Raw genomic sequence first — 17,411 nt, forward strand, 5'->3', positions numbered from 1 at the left:
GGATGGCAATTTGGAGGCGGTCAAGAGAATCGAACTGCTAAGGCATCCAGACGTTCCCAACGGACGCAGGCAAAGCGTTGTCGTCGGCACGCTTTCCTATAGCTGAGCTCACACATGCAGGTAGGTAGAATAAGCTTTTGCCAGAGCGGAACAAGCGCGTAGCAGCCACAAGGTGCTCACCGTTGTTCCACTCCCCGCCATTCCAGTTGAGCAAGTGTACACGCCCCGAAGTCTCAGCTTGATCCTACACGTTTGTGATTACAGTGTGTGATTCGTTCACAGCGTCAGCCACAGCAGCTCAAAAGCTTTCTCTGGCTCCTTCGAGGTGTGCATTGCTGCCGCTCTTGCGTGAGATGCAGACTTGCGAAGCCAGACGGCATGTTGCTTCTCACCGTCTGATTGAGACACATTACACGGTGGGGAGCACATTGCGGGTAAAGTTCCGCCGTTAGTGGGACGGATGGTGCAGCTAGCGACTGGGTTCCACCCATATCCCATATTTTGTTTTGCCTTGTCGGTTTTCTTCAAGCTGCTGCTGCCGACCCTGTGGCAGAAGATCCTCAAACAGAGTTTACAGACGTCAAGTAGTGACGCACGGCGATAATTCCAAATTGGGAGCCGTACCCGCGCTGACGTAGCGAATCCGCGGTATTGAATGATGAGAGCAGAATTAGAAACAAATCCATAAGCATAATCATTAGAACACCTGAACGCCTCCAGTACGGCGATGGCGGCGCCCGTCAGGACACGAGAGGCATAGTGGCCGTACTGTAGCATTGAGAGGAGAAAGATTCTGGCATCTTGACATGAAAATAGTATAGGAACGGGTCTAGCGTTGCTATTTTGGAGGTGCTGCGCCTCTTGGTCCCTGAGAAACGATGTATAGCGGGCGATCAGGTCAGGAACAGCAACGGAGACTACTGGCTGCATTCATCGCGGAAGCCGATGGACAAGGATGATTCCGAGAGACATGACGAAATAGGGGACGACGAGGGACGGGCAGTGGGATGCATGGGCGTGTCGACGAAAAGGCCGTAGTCGCGAGTCGCAGGGACGACAAGCAGGCAGATTCAAGGGTGGTAGAGCGGCGTCACAGATGACTGCGATACGCTGCATTGGCGAGGCTAGACAAGGTCGAGTGGAGAAGGGCGTCGCTGGGGCATGCTCAGTGCTTGGCTCTGGAAGATATAAGTCAAACACACCACCGCTCTTTCTCTGCTCACACACCTGTCTGCTTCCCCTCGCACCCATACCTTCTCCCGTCCACCAATTGACACCGACTGCCTTACAATCGCTTCCATTCATATTTAGGACCCTAACTTTCGTTTCGTCGCCATGTGGTAAGTCCCCGCCGCCCCACCATGGGAAGCTGTCGAAGCTACGGGGAGCTCAAGCTGACGACTGTGTTTACAGCGGTATCTTCGGTTACATCAACTACCTGGTGGAGAAGGACAGGAAGTACATTCTCGACACACTGATCAATGGTAAGCTCTCGAGCAATCCCTTCCCCAGACGCGCGTTCCACGGAATCGGAAGTGGTTTGGTGGGGCTGAACGGCGATCACTAACACGTCTCCTCGCCAGGTCTGCAACGTCTAGAGTACCGCGGTTACGACTCGGCCGGTCTTGCCATTGACGGTGACAAGAAGAACGAGGTCTACGCAGTCAAGGAGGTCGGCAAGGTCGCGTCGCTGAAGAAGCTCGTCGAGGAGCAGAACTTCGACCTCAACAAGGTCTTTGACAGCCACGCTGGTATTGCCCACACCCGATGGGCCACCCACGGTCCCCCCTCGCGTGTCAACTGCCATCCCCACAGGTATGTCATATCCACCATCTGTCGACGGCTTGAATACTGACAACCGCAGGTCCGACCCTAACTGGGAGTTCTCCGTCGTCCACAATGGAATCATCACAAACTACAAGGAGCTCAAGACCCTGCTCGAGAGCAAGGGCTTCAAGTTCGAGACTGAGACCGACACCGAGGCCATTGCCAAGCTCACAAAGTACATCTACAGCGAGCACCCCGACCTGAGCTTCCCCTCGCTCGTCAAGGCCGTCATCAAGGAGCTCCAGGGTGCTTTCGGTCTTCTCCTGAAGTCCGTCCACTACCCCCACGAGGTTGTTGCTGCCCGCAAGGGTTCTCCCCTCGTCATCGGTGTCCGAACACAGAAGAAGATGAAGGTTGACTTCGTCGACGTCGAGTACAACGACGAGGGTGCTGCTCTCCCCGCTGAGAGCGCTTCACACAACGTTGCTCTGAAGAAGGGCAACACCCTCCTTGCTCCCCCTGACAAGTCGCTCCTCCACCGCTCGCAATCTCGCGCTTTCCTCTCCGACGACGGCGTCCCGATGCCCACCGAGTTCTTCCTCTCCTCCGACCCCTCCTCCATCGTCGAGCACACCAAGAAGGTTCTGTACCTTGAGGACGACGACATTGCACACATCCACGAGGGTTCGCTGAACATCCACCGTCTGCACAAGGATGACGGCTCGTCCAACGTCCGTACCATCCAGACTCTTGAGATTCAGCTCCAAGAGATCATGAAGGGCCGCTTCGACCACTTCATGCAGAAGGAGATTTTCGAGCAGCCAGAGTCCGTCGTCAACGCTATGCGTGGTCGTCTCGATGCCGTCAACAAGACCGTCACTCTTGGTGGTCTCCGCCAATACCTCTCTACCATCCGCCGATGCAGGAGAATCATCTTCGTCGCTTGTGGTACTTCCTACCACTCGTGCATGGCTGTCCGTGGTATCTTCGAGGAGCTTACCGAGATCCCCATTGCCGTCGAGCTGGCCTCCGACTTCCTTGACCGTCAAGCACCAGTCTTCCGTGACGACACCTGCGTGTTCGTTTCGCAATCCGGTGAGACTGCCGACTCCCTCGGTGCTCTCCGCTACTGCTTGGAGCGTGGTGCTTTGACTGTTGGTATCGTCAACACTGTCGGTTCTTCCATCTCTCTCCTCACCCACTGCGGTGTTCACATCAACGCCGGTCCCGAGATCGGTGTCGCCTCCACCAAGGCCTACACCTCGCAATTCGTCTGCATGGTCATGTTCGCGCTCTCTCTTTCCGAGGACCGTGCATCCAAGCAGAAGAGGCGGGAGGAGATCATCGAGGGTCTCACCAAGATCTCAGACCAGTTCAAGGAGGTGCTCAAGCTCGACCAGCCCATCAAGAAGCTCTGCGAGAGGTTCAAGAACCAGAAGTCTCTGTTGCTCCTTGGTCGTGGCTCCCAGCACGCCACCGCACTCGAGGGTGCTCTCAAGATCAAGGAAATCTCGTACCTCCACTGCGAGGCTGTCATGTCCGGTGAGCTCAAGCACGGTGTCTTGGCTCTGGTTGACGAGAACCTTCCTATTGTCATGATCCTTACCCGTGACGACATCTTCGCCAAGTCGCTCAACGCCTACCAACAGGTCATTGCCCGTAGCGGACGACCAATCATCATCTGCAACGAGAACGACCCCGAGTTCCCTACCGACAAGACGGACAAGATTGAGGTGCCCAAGAACGTCGACGTTCTCCAGGGTCTCATCAACGTCGTTCCTCTGCAACTCATGTCCTACTGGATGGCCGTTGCCGAGGGTGTCAACGTTGACATGCCCCGTAACTTGGCCAAGTCGGTCACTGTCGAGTAGATGTATTATAGATTTGGCGTTCTCTGGGAAAGAGAAGCTGGGTCTGATCTGGGTTTGATTTACGAACGAAAGCTCTTGGATGTAGCTTATGTGTATGGCACGGGAACTTTTACGATATCTAGAACATGGAGCGATGCGATTTGCGCGCTCTGATAGCTAGTCTGATTGAATGAACAAAATCTCTTTAACTATCATCTATGTCTTGAGTCGTGAGTATGTCATGGTGAAATTGTAATCAACGCGTGGTGTTTCGCGATAGCTTACCCCTGCTCCCGATGACACCATTGCACGATGCGGGATCCCTGCCTTTCGGTTGCGGGGCGGCTCCCAAAGTGGTGTGCTCAGCGTCTTGTTCCTGCATTCTTCAGCCCACTCACCCACGATACCCGCACTACCTTGATCACACCTACTCCACCCTCCCATCGTACCTTCTGAATCGTAACTACACATTTCCACACACCGACCGGCAACATGTCAGGCATCAAAGGCCCCGGCGCCCCCAAGACGTACGATGGTATGTAAGCAAGCGAGCTCCCATTAACCCCGCCCCCACCACAGCCAACAGAGTGACTGACACAAGCTACAAAGGCTCTGGGCTTCGCATCGGCATCGTCCACGCACGCTGGAACACCAAGATTATTGATGCGCTGCTTGAGGGAACAAAGAGGAAGCTCAAGGAGGCCGGAGTCAAGGATGAGAACATAGTCACACAGAGCGTGCCTGGGAGCTACGAGCTACCCTACGCTGTTAAGCAGTACGCCTAACCACTCGAGAGCTCCAAGCAAGAAGATACAAGAGCTAAAACAACCTCTGCAGATTATACTCGGCCTCGCAAATCCAGTCCTCTTCCACAGGCGTCGTAGGCGCAGCAGCAGACCTCCTGGGCTCGGCCTCCGACCTCACAGCCCTCACCGGACAAGCCTCACAATCCAAGACGTCCAACTCGCCCTTTGATGCGATAATCGCCATTGGTGTGCTGATCAAAGGAGAGACGATGCACTTTGAGTACATTTCAGAGGCTGTGAGCCATGGACTCATGCGCTTGCAACTCGACAACAACGTACCTGTAATCTTCGGGCTGCTGACGTTGTTGAGCGATGAGCAAGGACTTATGCGCGCAGGCATTGGTGGTCAGGATGGCAAGAGCGGACACAACCATGGCGAGGATTGGGGGAGTGCGGCGGTGGAGTTGGGAGTCAAGAGACGGGGGTGGGTTGATGGCAAGTTCGTGGACTAGGATGGCTTATTGCGAAGACACGGGATGTAAATGTATTCGGCCCATTACTGAAATGAGGTCTAGGAACGTGTATAGTTGTCGCAGAAAGAATTTATGCTCAAAAAGCGAATCACAGGGCTATGGGCTTGGGCACCACGCACACTCTTTCTACAATCCACCAGCGTTCATGCAAGGAGGTGATGACTGCTTCCTTGTGCTATTTGTCCATGTATGCTCAATCGTATGCTGCTGTCTACTCGTGTCTGCACCATGCCGGTCTTTATACCACTACAGTAGGCTAGCGTGGGTGCGTGGCAGGCAAGGCGATCGCGATGACGCTGGGGCTGAAAGACTATGCGGGATGCGGTATGGACCAAGCTGGGTGCGCGCGTGCGAGAGTCAACCTCGGGGCGGCATTTGTATGCAGGAGGTGATGCAGGAGATTATGCGACCACATTGGGCAATCTTAGTGAGCGCATTGCAAGAAGATTGTTGAGTGTCAGAGGGATGGTTGGCGGATGAGTGAGAGAGAAGCACTCTCCTTTTCCCGCGAAAAGACGCTAGGCCAGGATCCGCAGTGCCTCACCTTGGAACCTCAGATTCCTGAACGACAGCCCTTACTCAACACCACCCCCATCTGTGCGAGCAGGGCGCTTTCTACGACATCGCCCATCTCGTCTTGTCCTCCTTTTCTCTTTCCTTCCCTTTGCCGCCTTTCCCCGGGCTTTCCGACACGTCCTCACCGCGTGGGTGCGCGTTGTCCATATATCCTGTTCCTGGCTTGCAGCTGCATCGAGTACAGCAACGCGCAGCGCCACTACCAACCCGCCTGCTACTACGGATACACACACACATACACAGTGATGGAAGGAGGATATACGTGCTAGTAATAAGCTCGATCGATCTTGAGGTGCGCTTTCGCAGCGCAGCCATCAGAGACTGGGCTGTGATATCAAGTCCATGTCAGGCAGAAGACGCGGCGACAGAGAAGAGAGGTCTCTACGGCGAGAAGCTTCACGTCGCTCCGATTCGTCTGCCGCCTTGCACTCAGCTTCGGCTGGTCCAGCGACACGGGCAGGTGGTGAAACGCGCAGGATTGGGCTCAGGAACAACTCGGATTCACCCAACAACGATGCGCGCCGCCCTAGCGACCTGCTAGACGACGTTGACTCGGACTCTTCTGCTCCCACTCCCGCCTCGTCCACTTTCTCCGCGCCTCCCACCATGTCGCGTTCTGGTCAAAATATTTCTCTACACGCTCTCACACCCTTGACCAGCTCAGACTCGTCTCCGCCTGGCAAGCTGCCTAGTCCACGCTCTTCCAAGCTCTCACATGAGACGATGCACACGACCTCATCCTCTACACACGCGGCGCCATCGAGTGCGCCCAATAATGTCGCCGATACCATCACACCAATAAATACGCCGCCCGAGACGCGCATATCCGTCTTCCCAGCCGACGGCGTGCTGGGCCAACGCTCCACCTACGATGCGCAGCTTGATCCCAAACTCGATAAACGGGCGAGAGCAAAAGGAACGGCGAAATACACCACAATACTGGACAAGGTACGTGATGGTTATACATACATAGATGTGGTCGCCCTGTGACGCTAAGGCTAACTCAACTTGTGTTACAGGGCGACCCATCTCCTCCTCCCGACCCGCGCCTGGCTATTGCTGGTTACACCACTGGCCACTATGTCATCAAGACTTCTTTCGTAGGAGCTCCGAAATCAAAACTCAGGATAGCGCCGTATGTCGCTAAGCCATACTCCTTCGACCAACGCATATCATGCGGTCCAGGGCCCGCGACTCAAGTGGTTGTAACGGGATTCGATCCTTTGACGCCTGACGCGCAACTGCGTGGATTCTTCTCCACATATGGTGAAGTGGAGACTCTTCGCAACCAAGTACATCCTGATAACGGCAGCCCACTTGGAATATGTCTAGTCAAGTTTCGCGATACCCCGCCTGCGCGCGGTGTACCGGGCATGAAAGCGACCACCTCAGCAAAGCGGGCCGAACGAGAAGGCACGAACCAGCGCATTGCGCAACACACGATCAGGGTAAAATCTGATCGCGAGGGCCGGAGATGCCAGAAACTTGTGGATATGGCGGTGCAGCAAACCCGTAAAGAGGAGGAGAAGCAGCGCGCCAAGTATGCTGCGAAGGCTGTTAGTGTAGCGACACCGACTGCACCAGGAACCTTCGACCTCCCAGCCAATGTTCCCAAAGGTCCATCTGGAAAGGGCGCGCGCCCACCAATACCGATACCTCGAGAACCTCTATCAAGGAAGGCCGCGCTTTCCTACCTCATCGAACGCGAACCAGTCAAGCCCACACTGAAACGGAAACCTTACATCTTCATCGCACACGCATACGTACCTGTCCTTAGCACGACTGTTGATCATCTTAAGAAGCGATTGAAGAACTTTCGGTGGGCTGCGGTGCGATGCGATCAAACGGGTTACTATGTAACCTTCGAAGAATCGAAGCGTGGTGAAGACGAGGCTGTTCGGTGCTATAAAGAATGCCACATGCAAGCGCTATTCACATATGTTATGAATATGGAGTGCAATCAGTATGGAGATCCTAACTACGAGCGTAGTCCAAGCCCGGAGCGCGTAGTGGCAGACAAGAAGCGAAAGGCCATCGAAGAGCGAATAGAACAGGAAGAAGCGGAGGACCTCGAGTGGGAAAAGAAGCAGAGGGCAGACTCGCTGGATCCTGTACGAGCCGCTTTGGATGTTCTGAAGCAGGAGCTCCAAGAGAAGCTCCTTGGGGATATCAAGACGAAATTAGCGGCGCCCACTATACTTGAATTGCTGGATCCGGAGCTCCATGTGGAGAAGCGTCGCAAATTTAACGTCCCAGCTCCGTCCCAGAAGGAAGAGATTGCGCGGCCACCGGCTCTTCTCGCCCCAGGGTTCGACACTTTTGGAGCAGGTACTCCCAAGGGCCGCAGTGGTGGTCTTGGTGGTCGCAATGCACGCAGGGGATTGGGTGCGTTTGATCCCAGCACTAGACGTGGAAAGAGGCCTCCGAAGGTTGTCAATGCATTCGCAGACGAACGGAGGAAAGCTTCTGCGCCCAAGCCTCGTGTGGCTCGTGGCCTTCATCGCCAGATGATTGAGATGTTCGAGCCCGAAGAGTCGGACGATGAGAGCCGTAGCCAGCTAACTCGGGGTACCGAAGAGCAAGAGAGCCGCCCGATCAGCCGCGCTCCTTCCACTGACGTTGAAGAGGAGGTTGAAGAGTCATCGAGAGCCCATCGTGCCAAACGGCGCCGTCTCGAAACAGGATGGGGTGAAGACAGTGACGAGGAGATGGATGATTCACACGCCAGGAGTTTGCTTGCCCATTGTATCCACAAAGATCCTGAAAACATGGCGGAGAAAGAGCTGGAACAAGTGCTTGCGATCCTTCCCCGCTCTTCGCCTATTTGGAAGAAGGCAGAGAAGGCACTCAAAGGCTTCAGAAGGTTGCGGAAGATTGAGCAAGAGGCGGATGCAATCTTTGGCGTGGAAGCAAGCCCGGTTGACAAACTTGAGCCTGAAGTCATCATCACCCAAGATGATGAAGCACTCAAGCCCATTGAGACTACCGAGCTGCCAGAGACGCTCACGTCACTCAAGAAGAAGGCCACGACCAAGCCTAAGAAGAAGACCAAAAAGCAACTTGAAGAAGAGGCCAAGGCTGCGAAGGTTGAAGTCACAGAAATCGAGGCGCCCGCTGAAGAGGAGGTCCCTGAAGCGAAGAAGGTCGAAGAGGCAGTTGAAGAAGCCGTAGTCGAGGAGTCCACACCGGAAGACGACGGGCGAGCCTCTTCTGTACTCTGGGGTGTATCTTCTGGAGTGCCTCGTAAGACTGTTGAAGATGACCTCAGTGTTGTAATGGACATTGATGGTTGGCAACACATGCTCAAGGACGAGGAGGATCTACGTCACCTGAGGGCTGCCATGGAGTCCATCACCGCCGAGAAGATCGGAGATGCACAGTCTTGGGCATGGAAGCAAAAATCTATCAAGCACCTAAACCGCAACGGTGAGGAGGGTGTCTCGCGTACCGAAACGAAGATAGAGGGATACTACGTTCCTAACTCAACTGGCTCGGCCCGTACGGAAGGCGTCAAGAAGATTCGCGAGTCTGAAAAGTCCAAGTACCTACCTCATCGTATCCGCGTCCAGAAGGAGCGCGAGGAGCGCCAGCGCCGTGCTAAGCAAGAAGAGCGAAGCGTCGTCTCCGTCGAAGGCTTCAAGTTCCAGACCAGCGCCAATAAGACATCGACCGCCAACTCGCGTGCCAACCGCGCCAACAACCGCCGCATGGTCAACGATATCAACATCTCCAAGAACTTGTCTGGTGCGGAAGGCGATGCCCTCCGCTTCAATCAGCTCAAGAAGCGCAAGAAGCTCGTCAAATTCGACCGATCCGCTATCCATAACTGGGGCCTCTACGCCCAAGAACCTATCGCTGTCAATGACATGATTATTGAGTACGTGGGTGAAAAGGTTCGCCAGCGGGTTGCCGATCTCAGGGAAGCCAAGTACGACATGCAAGGTGTCGGATCAAGTTATCTGTTCCGTATTGACGAAGATACCGTTATTGATGCAACCAAGATGGGTGGCATTGCAAGATTCATCAATCATTCTTGCACGCCGAATTGCACAGCTAAGATTATTCGCGTGGATAACACGAAGCGTATCGTCATTTACGCGTTGCGGGATATAAACTCTGGTAGGTTCATCCTCTCCTCTTGAATAATAGAGGTTATTGGACATTTGCTAACAACGATTCCAGATGAAGAGCTCACCTACGACTACAAGTTCGAGCGTGAGATGGACGCTACTGATCGTATTCCTTGTCTTTGCGGTTCAATCGGCTGCAAGGGCTTCCTCAACTAGGGACCTTTACATGGCTTCAACTCTGCCTCGGCCTTTAGCGCACACTCCTTTGCGCTGCCTTTTTCAACATCACACTTTTACAACGCTGCCCTGTTGCTTCTTTTTGTTTCAACACCTACACTGGCGGGGAAAAAAGGTGAACTCTTACCACCGATTTGGATCCAGGGCGGAAACGAACTCTGCATTGCATGGCGTTTTTACAGTACTGCTATTCTTCACATCCTCCTAGTGCTCCCCGCTTGCACTTCGAGTGGAGCGCATGTGTATCATTTTATTCGCACAAGAGAACGGGTGGCGATGGCTTCGTCGGTCACGTCCTTGGCATTGTATCTGGTGTTAGTCTTTTTTTTCTACTTCAAAATTACCATTTGTACTATTTAAATATCTTCACGAAGAAGAGCCTCAAGAGGTAGAATAGCGGCAAATTATGGTGCTCCATGGGTTGGTATGGGAGCACTTTCTTGGGCTGCATTACCTTACCTCGTTAGCTATAATCAGTTCGCAATGGAACAGAATGAGAAGACTATTTTGTATGAGCATTCTTGTGTCACATCACTTTGATGTATAAGTACTGTCCATCATGTCTTCTACTATCTAGCATTTAGCTGATTATAATGATATTTAGTTGAGCTACGAGTTGCAAGGTGCTTCGAGTAGACTACTCCAAGGTCCTGTTGCGAAACCGGCAGCTTGGTAGCACAGCCGGGGGTCTTGGGGACCTAGAAGATGGACCGGCCTTTGGGGTAGCATGTTAGATGCTTGTTTCTCGATTGTATGACTGACAGCTTACATGAACGTGGTCTCACGGATCTTATATCGATGGCCGTGCATATCGCTTAGACTAGGAGCTGGGAAGTCGTGCCTGGCGGTGCATACATGTCAGTCTTGTTGTCATGTGTTACGATCCGATATGCCATTCTGGGGGTAGCCCAGCGATTAGAGGGGAAGTTGTCGTGGTCCTGGGATGTGAACCGGAGCTGAAGAGGTGGCTATGGCGTAGGTCAGATCTACAAGATGAGACAAATGAGATTGGGAGACTGACTCTGATTCTTCAGGAAGCGTGTCGTGGTTGCAATTTGTGTATGTATCGTGACCAGGGGCAGACTGCATCCATAGATGTCCAGAGGCGTTGGATATGTGACCAGAAACCTTATACCTAAAATGACTGTTAGTACCTGCATACTGATTGCTCGTTGACAAAGGGTTGCTGGGTACATTCAGAATCTAGAGCCTAGAGATTGCGAGAGTGGAGGCGCCTTTTGGTGTATCCTATCCTTTCTAGACTTGGTCCGGAGGCCCTGCTATCACAGGCGTTCTTTTCAACAGTAGGGCCGTCTCATGAATTTGGAACACCCTCCTTCTGTGTATTTAGCGCAGCTCTCTCTTTTTGGTTGGCCATGTATGCGCTATCTCAGATAGCCAGGCCAAGATCCTCTTTGCTGCTGCTGGTTTTGAATCCCGTGGGATGTAATGTCAATGAATAAAAAGAATGCATACGTACCATGGGTTGATCAGTTCTTCCATCTTCTGCTTTTTCAGTATTTCCAGAATGACGGCAGCCTCTTTGATGACGAAGTGATCAGCGATGTGCTGTAGCTGTTTGATACTCCATTCAACTGCAGCTTGTGGACAGCTTTTCGACCATGCAACGACGTATAGGCTGAAGATTAGTATGTAGACATCCAGAATGTGGGGCATGCTATGTGTGTGTTGCTTGCCTGTGCTTCCACTAGGCAGCTTATGTTTTGCAACCGATTCGCAGTCTGTCATTTGTGGGACTGATGCAACAATTTCTTGGACTAAGTTCAAGAGGGCAGTCCTTGAGCATTCAGCCTGGGCGTACGCTTCGGGGTCGGAGCTTACAGCACAGGACGCGATAATTTCCTCACATAGAAGCATGCGTGCTATGCGAAGGACGTTCCACATCTGTGTAACCATACGATCCGGATAGACGTCGTAAATAAGTGGAAACCCATCCGGTACCAGTCTTGCTCCATCGGATCCACCCAAGGCTTTGCGCTCATAAGTCCAAACCGGGCTTGCTTCAAGTGCGATGAGCTCAAGCTCTCGATCGAAATAGGCACTTTTTGCTATTCTTTCTTCCGTTGTCATACATCCTTTTCGCATCGCCGCAGCTAGATCGGTAACTTCGAGCATCAACCCACTGAGCTTCCACTTTGGGTAGTCGGTATTCACAGTCTGTGCTGCATGTACTCGTATTTGTCGTATGGCATCGTCCACTGGTTGGCCGGTGCTGAGTGAGCATATAGTAGAATTCAAAGAGAGTCCCATCAACGCTCGCATTTCCGTGCCTTCCTTGAACGTCTCTACGCCCCGCAATTTCACTAATGTGAGTGCGCCTTCGATGTGGGCGTGTCGCGATGTGTTGATTTCCGAAGCCGACTTCATAATCTTCTCGAAGAGATCCAGTAACAGCACTCCTTCAAACGTCGAGGTAGCCCTTGCTGCTACAGGGTCTTGCAGCGCAATGTTGATCTTCCGTAATGCCTCACAGTATTTTCTGCGTCCGAGGTCTTTCGCTGTATAGGAGGAAACTTGATGAGATAGGAAGGCAAGACTGACTGCTTCAATGCTAAGGACCAGATGCTTGGGCGCTTGAGTAGAATCTAGGTATTTGTACAAAAAGTCCCATGTCCGACTGAAATCAGAGACATAGTATGTGAAGAACATATCTCGACCCATGATAAGAAGATCCTGGGGAAGATGACGAACTTTGAGCTTGAGCTTTGTCTTTGGTTCGCCAGCACTTGGCTGCTTCTTAGAAGACTTTACATTTGCCAGGGCTTTTGTCCGTACAGAGTCGGTTTGGTCGCTAATCCGGAGGTTGGTTGTGTCGCGATAGCCGGTACATGCTGTTCCTACTCTAGCACAAGAGCTGCAATTTGGCCGTTGCTGGTCGCACTAGGAAAGTTAACGTCGCATCTATATTGCGAACCCGAACATACCCGTAGTCTTCGCTCTCTGCATCTTTCGCAAGCTTTAGATGGTTTGCCGCGAAACACCATTGGATAGTTTACAGCGCAAGTTACTCTGCCAGGCTTTAGGACTACGTATTATCAAACAATATGAACCTAGCGACGCCGAAATCTTTTCTTGTTTAGAAAATCGAATGTTCCAAGACGAAAGTAGTTGCTTGTTGAGTAGGAGTCCAGAATATAGATGATCGAAGCGTGCCATTCATGCTAGTCCTAAGAAGGAATGCATTTCGTGCTGCGTCGACTAGTGCGGAGTAAGCAAGAAAGATGACCTTCAGCCAATCACGTAGTGAACAGATGCTGAATATTGAGACCTGGCTTAGCGTCTGACAGTCCAGACTTACTGACAAGAGGCGCAGCAGCATAGCCTGGCAATATTCCATCCAATTACGATGCACGTATGCATTTTCTGGGTTACACGACCAGGCTTCGCATGTCGCAGTTGCCGGTGCCTATATCGATGTGTTGGGTTCATGAGAGGGAAGTGAAAAGGACTGGAAAACTCCCATGTCACCGACCAGTAAGACTCTTATCGAGCCTTCCGGTTTACGAAGCGCTCATGATATCCTTACAAACTGCATCGCGAGTATTCCCAGAGGCCATCTGAGTTGAATGCATTGGTAAAGCGAAACTGAAACATGCGTTCGTTGCACGCGATCGATCTAGAATTTGGATCAACGAGAAGCCTAATCGCTATCATCGTATTTGTTTCCAACCCCAACATCACCTAGTAGGATATCGTCAGGCGCCGGACCCCTATAATTCCTCACCCATTCTGTCTCCACGCGAAAGAAGATCCATATCCATCTTCGCAACACCTCCAGAACCTCCATCGTAAAGATGCCCCCTTCTAAGTCGTTGAAATGGTCCAAATGCACGCTGAGTTTCAAACTCCATGTACACCTCAGCATTGCATCCACCACAATGGCTGCATAATAGAACTCTTTGGCATGGAACCAGCGATGCCGTCTTAAACCCCATGGGTATTCGGGACTATCCCGAGTACGGGCATTGGAGAAGAGGGTAAGGTCCCAATCCTTGGCTACATCCCAATAGAACGAGTAGCCCGAGTTTACCACCACAGCAACAAGCCACATACGGAACAGGGTCGCTTCCGAAACGCCAAAGCGTGAAGGATCGGGCGAGCGTTGCAGAGCGCTCAGTATGACGACGGGGAACGCGGTCGAGTACTTCAGTGCGTTGGCCAGATGCTGGCCACCCCATCCCGTCACTGGACTAATCTGCCCAGTTTGCTTGTTCGCCTTCTGAACACGATAGTACTCGGTGATACATTGCCGGAGACGGATCATCGAGGGTATAGCGATGATGAAGGGAACCCAGAAAGCCCCGCCGCAGCTCCTGTTCGGAGGCCCTGTTGAGCTGTGCGAGGACGAGAAGAACATGCATAGCGAGACGAAAAGGTCTCCTAGCACTTTGGCATAACTCGTCAACGCATCAGCGAGCAATATGTCCCCAAATTTGCCATCATGCGCTTCTGCGATGCCGCCAATAGAGATGCGCTTTAGTGTCGCCAGTGTGCGAGACCGCCCATTGCGACTAACAAATGGCAGCGGCACTACAAAACCGACTACCAGTACTAGAAGGTATAGGTTTGGCAGGATTTCCCAGCCCGCAATGTCTTTTGGGCTGCCGTGTGTAAGGGTCCAGAATAGGAGCAGCGAGAGCGCGAGCGGGATGGAGAGAAAAGTCGCGATGCGGTAGCAGGAGAGGTGGTGCGGTATGTGGCGGGGTGAGGTACGGCCCGGGTAGCGGATTAGACTTGGGACGTCTATCTTTATGAGGGTGAGGTACTGGAGGTTAAGGCCCCATGCCCATATGCCTATGCATTCTTTAGTCAGCCGGAGAAAGCAATTACTGGTGGACAGAGGATTTGCGTACCAAGGACTATGATAAGCGCGACGCGATAGGGTAGAGGAAGTACGCGACTGAAGCCATCGATTTCTGGCTCGACGGCAGGGTCACCGTCCATTTCTCGAATGCGCGGCGGATTCCGTGACGGTTGCTGTGTCCCAGCCTGTTCTTTGCCGTATGATCATGAAGCTCCTCGGTATAAGCCACGCCCCCAATCGATCCCTCTCTTCCCAAGTAGCCTAGGTCGTGTTGGCGCAAGGGGGTTAACAGATATCGCGGTGGTATCGTGTCCACTTCCCGGAGTTGCTGGCACCAAAACAGACTAGGAGCGATTTCACAAGCCACACTGGCCGTTTCGTTACGTCAGCCTGGGCTTCAGCCTCAAGCGAACTAGCTTGATCGTGCCTGGCCGGGTGGGTATTTGGTTTGTGCGACGACCGCGGGAGCTTTGCCTAAAGCACGAGGCCATGACGCGATCATCGCGACGACAAAGTGACGCTCCTCTGTTAGTTCTCCGCAGCGTGTCATTGGGTACCCGACTTACAAAGGGAAAACAACGCCCAGATCTCTAGACTCATTGCACTACTTGCTTCTTCTCCACAAGCCAGGTTCCGTTGACAGTCCCGACTTGTTGCGTCACTCCACCTCGCACGACACAAACCACTTCCACACTTTCACTCTACCTCTCACCCTCCACCTTGCCCTCCCACAGCCTCAATCGTCCAAGAAACACACAGCGCAATCATGTCACCTCTCTCTGTCCCCAAGATATTCATGGCTGGCGGTGCCGTCGGCTTCGGCTACTACCTCTTCATGCGCCAATACTGGTTCCCCAACCCGTACAAGACACAGGGCGTCCAGAACATTGAGGACCGTTTCTCATCTGGCGGAGGCCACCCTACACACACACCTGCTGGGGGTAGCCAGCGCGGTACGAGTACAATGAGCTCCCCAGTCTTAAAAACTTGGAAGTATGTAGAACGGAGTTTGCTAACGTTATCTGTAGGCTCTGCGACAGCGAACGAGGGAAGGCATGATGGACCAAGCAAGGGTCCCGACTCAGAGCACTTCAAGAAGAACATTAGCGACCAACAGAGCGAGGTACGTGGACTATTGGTTTGAAGAATCGCATTTGTGCTGACACTTGATAGCCTGTCTGGCCGGGAAAATTCAACGAGATGCAATACAACAACCCCAAGGGCAAATAAGCGCCTCCGAATCGATTGAGCGAACACACAAAAGCATGGCAATTTATAGCCAAGGGGTAGCGGGCATCTGATGCATATCATCATTGGCGTTTGGCAGATGAGTGATGCACAATTGCATCCTGTAAATTTTAAAATCCTTATTGCTGCCAGTCGAGCGCTTGGAGGCATCATACAATAATCGAAATATCACACCATCAAACATGCAAGACCCATCCGATGCTGTCTCGATCTCATTTGCGTTCCAATGCTAATCGTTGCATGATAGTGCTCCGCGAAAAGCCGTTCTTGGGAAGCTATACACAGGAGCTCGCGTGTGATCATGTTGACAATTACACAACGTCACACAACAACATGATGACTAAAGACGATGCAGCAAATGCGTTTGGCAAGATAAGGTTTATAGATGAGGATTGTCTGAATAAGCAGAAAAATTACCAGAACGCCAGTATCTATACCCGTGAAATCACCGGTTCTATATCTTAGGGTTTCCCGTCTTCCTTGCTGCCGTGTTCCTACTCGCATCTACCACGAATCCCACGTGATGGCTCAAGGCCACCAGATCGCCCGCAGGATCATGCACAAACACTTCTAGGTCCATCCTGCCTTTCTGCATCTTCTTCATCTCAACCCTGACTTGCAGCCACTTGACTCCTTCTGGTGGCAGCGACTTCTTAACATCCAGGTTCAGCAGTAGCGTTGGGTACCAGAAGGGCCCCTCGCCCTTTTCTTTGAACGACTCGACCATCAACGGGAACATGTCTGCGACAAACGCGACAGATGAATTCGTAAAGTTTTTCCCATCGGAGAAGCAAACTACCTCATCGGCAAGATACGCTGGGCTTTTGTTTTCTCGAGGGAAGTAGAACTGAACTCTCTTCGTTGCCTTTCTGAACTCGGCGTGTGGCATTTCGGCTTGATACCTCCAGTTCGGGTCTTCGCCATTCTCTAGCTTTGAAAAGTCTACCGATGGAATGGGTGGTGAGGGCCGATATCCGGTGTCGTGCGTAAAGCCCGCTTCGGTATCCATGTTAGAGTTTGTGACGTACGCGACGACTTCGGTCCGTCCGTCTTGCTCCATGGTTACATGCACGACAGACGTTTGTCGGCCGAGCTTCACATCTTCGACTTTGTATGTGGCAGGTCCGGCTTGCGTCCGTCGCAGAAACTCGACATGGAGGGTTATTGTGTGTGGTTGGTTTTGTTTTGCCAAAGTTGTATTGAAATGTGTTTTGACTACTTCCAGTATGCTGTGAGTACAAGTCTGATTAGTGTCATCCCTGTTACCAAGCACACTGATGCCTACCATCCGGTAACGTAACCACCGTTAGGAACTGTTGCCGTTAGTTTACGTGGATGATGTTATCTATGCTGGGGTCAGATCTGACATACCGCTTCCTATGCACCAATCATCTTGTAGGTTGCACGAGTACGTGTTAGAGGAGAGTTTCTCCACTGCAGTAGCTTCTTCCCAGCTCGTCATCTTCAGTAGGCTAATGTCGCGGAACCGAGACGTGAATGGAGAACGCCAAAAGGTCTATATGGCCAGATTGTTAGGAATCGCCAGTGTCGCAATGCCA

At 52.3% G+C, this 17,411-nt stretch overlaps 8 protein-coding genes across 8 annotated transcripts; 4 read left to right on the forward strand and 4 right to left on the reverse strand.

Annotated features, from left to right (window-relative positions):
- Nucleotides 1–70: 70 nt before the first annotated feature.
- On the reverse strand, nt 71–1,373 carry CC77DRAFT_844967 (hypothetical protein). The gene has a single exon (XM_018533395.1). The coding sequence runs from the start codon at nt 928–930 to the stop codon at nt 277–279; it is 654 nt and encodes a 217-aa protein (XP_018386411.1). The 5' UTR covers nt 931–1,373; the 3' UTR covers nt 71–276.
- On the forward strand, nt 1,097–3,638 carry CC77DRAFT_934046 (glucosamine-fructose-6-phosphate aminotransferase; the record flags this gene model as incomplete). Its single annotated transcript, XM_018534359.1, has 3 exons — nt 1,097–1,484; nt 1,584–1,815; nt 1,865–3,638. 3 exons carry the CDS (start codon nt 1,097–1,099, stop codon nt 3,636–3,638), a joined length of 2,394 nt encoding a protein of 797 aa, XP_018386412.1.
- Nucleotides 3,639–4,029: 391 nt separating this feature from the next.
- On the forward strand, nt 4,030–5,045 carry CC77DRAFT_987650 (6,7-dimethyl-8-ribityllumazine synthase). The gene is made up of 3 exons (XM_018536254.1): nt 4,030–4,152; nt 4,227–4,392; nt 4,455–5,045. The coding sequence occupies exons 1-3, from the start codon at nt 4,110–4,112 to the stop codon at nt 4,873–4,875; spliced, it is 630 nt and encodes a 209-aa protein (XP_018386413.1). The 5' UTR covers nt 4,030–4,109; the 3' UTR covers nt 4,876–5,045.
- A 537-nt stretch (nt 5,046–5,582) lies between these two features.
- CC77DRAFT_846141 (histone H3-K4 methyltransferase Set1) lies at nt 5,583–9,852 on the forward strand. The gene is made up of 3 exons (XM_018533397.1): nt 5,583–6,420; nt 6,492–9,591; nt 9,655–9,852. Exons 1-3 carry the CDS (start codon nt 5,815–5,817, stop codon nt 9,756–9,758), a joined length of 3,810 nt encoding a protein of 1,269 aa, XP_018386414.1. The 5' UTR covers nt 5,583–5,814; the 3' UTR covers nt 9,759–9,852.
- Nucleotides 9,853–10,326: 474 nt separating this feature from the next.
- CC77DRAFT_846320 (hypothetical protein) lies at nt 10,327–12,668 on the reverse strand. Its single transcript, XM_018533399.1, has 4 exons — nt 11,260–12,668; nt 10,801–10,914; nt 10,549–10,747; nt 10,327–10,494 (listed from the first exon to the last, which is right to left on the reverse strand). Exons 1-3 carry the CDS (start codon nt 12,459–12,461, stop codon nt 10,657–10,659), a joined length of 1,407 nt encoding a protein of 468 aa, XP_018386415.1. The 5' UTR covers nt 12,462–12,668; the 3' UTR covers nt 10,327–10,494; nt 10,549–10,656.
- A 620-nt stretch (nt 12,669–13,288) lies between these two features.
- CC77DRAFT_846318 (EXS-domain-containing protein) lies at nt 13,289–14,864 on the reverse strand. Its single transcript, XM_018533398.1, has 2 exons — nt 14,654–14,864; nt 13,289–14,594 (listed from the first exon to the last, which is right to left on the reverse strand). Exons 1-2 carry the CDS (start codon nt 14,742–14,744, stop codon nt 13,441–13,443), a joined length of 1,245 nt encoding a protein of 414 aa, XP_018386416.1. The 5' UTR covers nt 14,745–14,864; the 3' UTR covers nt 13,289–13,440.
- A 506-nt stretch (nt 14,865–15,370) lies between these two features.
- On the forward strand, nt 15,371–16,289 carry CC77DRAFT_987662 (hypothetical protein; the record flags this gene model as incomplete). The annotated part of the gene is made up of 3 exons (XM_018536255.1): nt 15,371–15,563; nt 15,633–15,727; nt 15,778–16,289. 3 exons carry the CDS (start codon nt 15,371–15,373, stop codon nt 15,832–15,834), a joined length of 345 nt encoding a protein of 114 aa, XP_018386417.1. The 3' UTR covers nt 15,835–16,289.
- Nucleotides 16,250–17,409, reverse strand: CC77DRAFT_1019802 (hypothetical protein). The gene is made up of 3 exons (XM_018524914.1): nt 17,224–17,409; nt 17,138–17,165; nt 16,250–17,081 (listed from the first exon to the last, which is right to left on the reverse strand). Exons 1-3 carry the CDS (start codon nt 17,312–17,314, stop codon nt 16,307–16,309), a joined length of 894 nt encoding a protein of 297 aa, XP_018386418.1. The 5' UTR covers nt 17,315–17,409; the 3' UTR covers nt 16,250–16,306.
- Nucleotides 17,410–17,411: the final 2 nt, after the last annotated feature.

Source organism: Alternaria alternata (assembly GCF_001642055.1).
Source record: "Alternaria alternata strain SRC1lrK2f unplaced genomic scaffold CC77scaffold_9, whole genome shotgun sequence".
NCBI lineage: Eukaryota > Fungi > Ascomycota > Dothideomycetes > Pleosporales > Pleosporaceae > Alternaria > Alternaria alternata.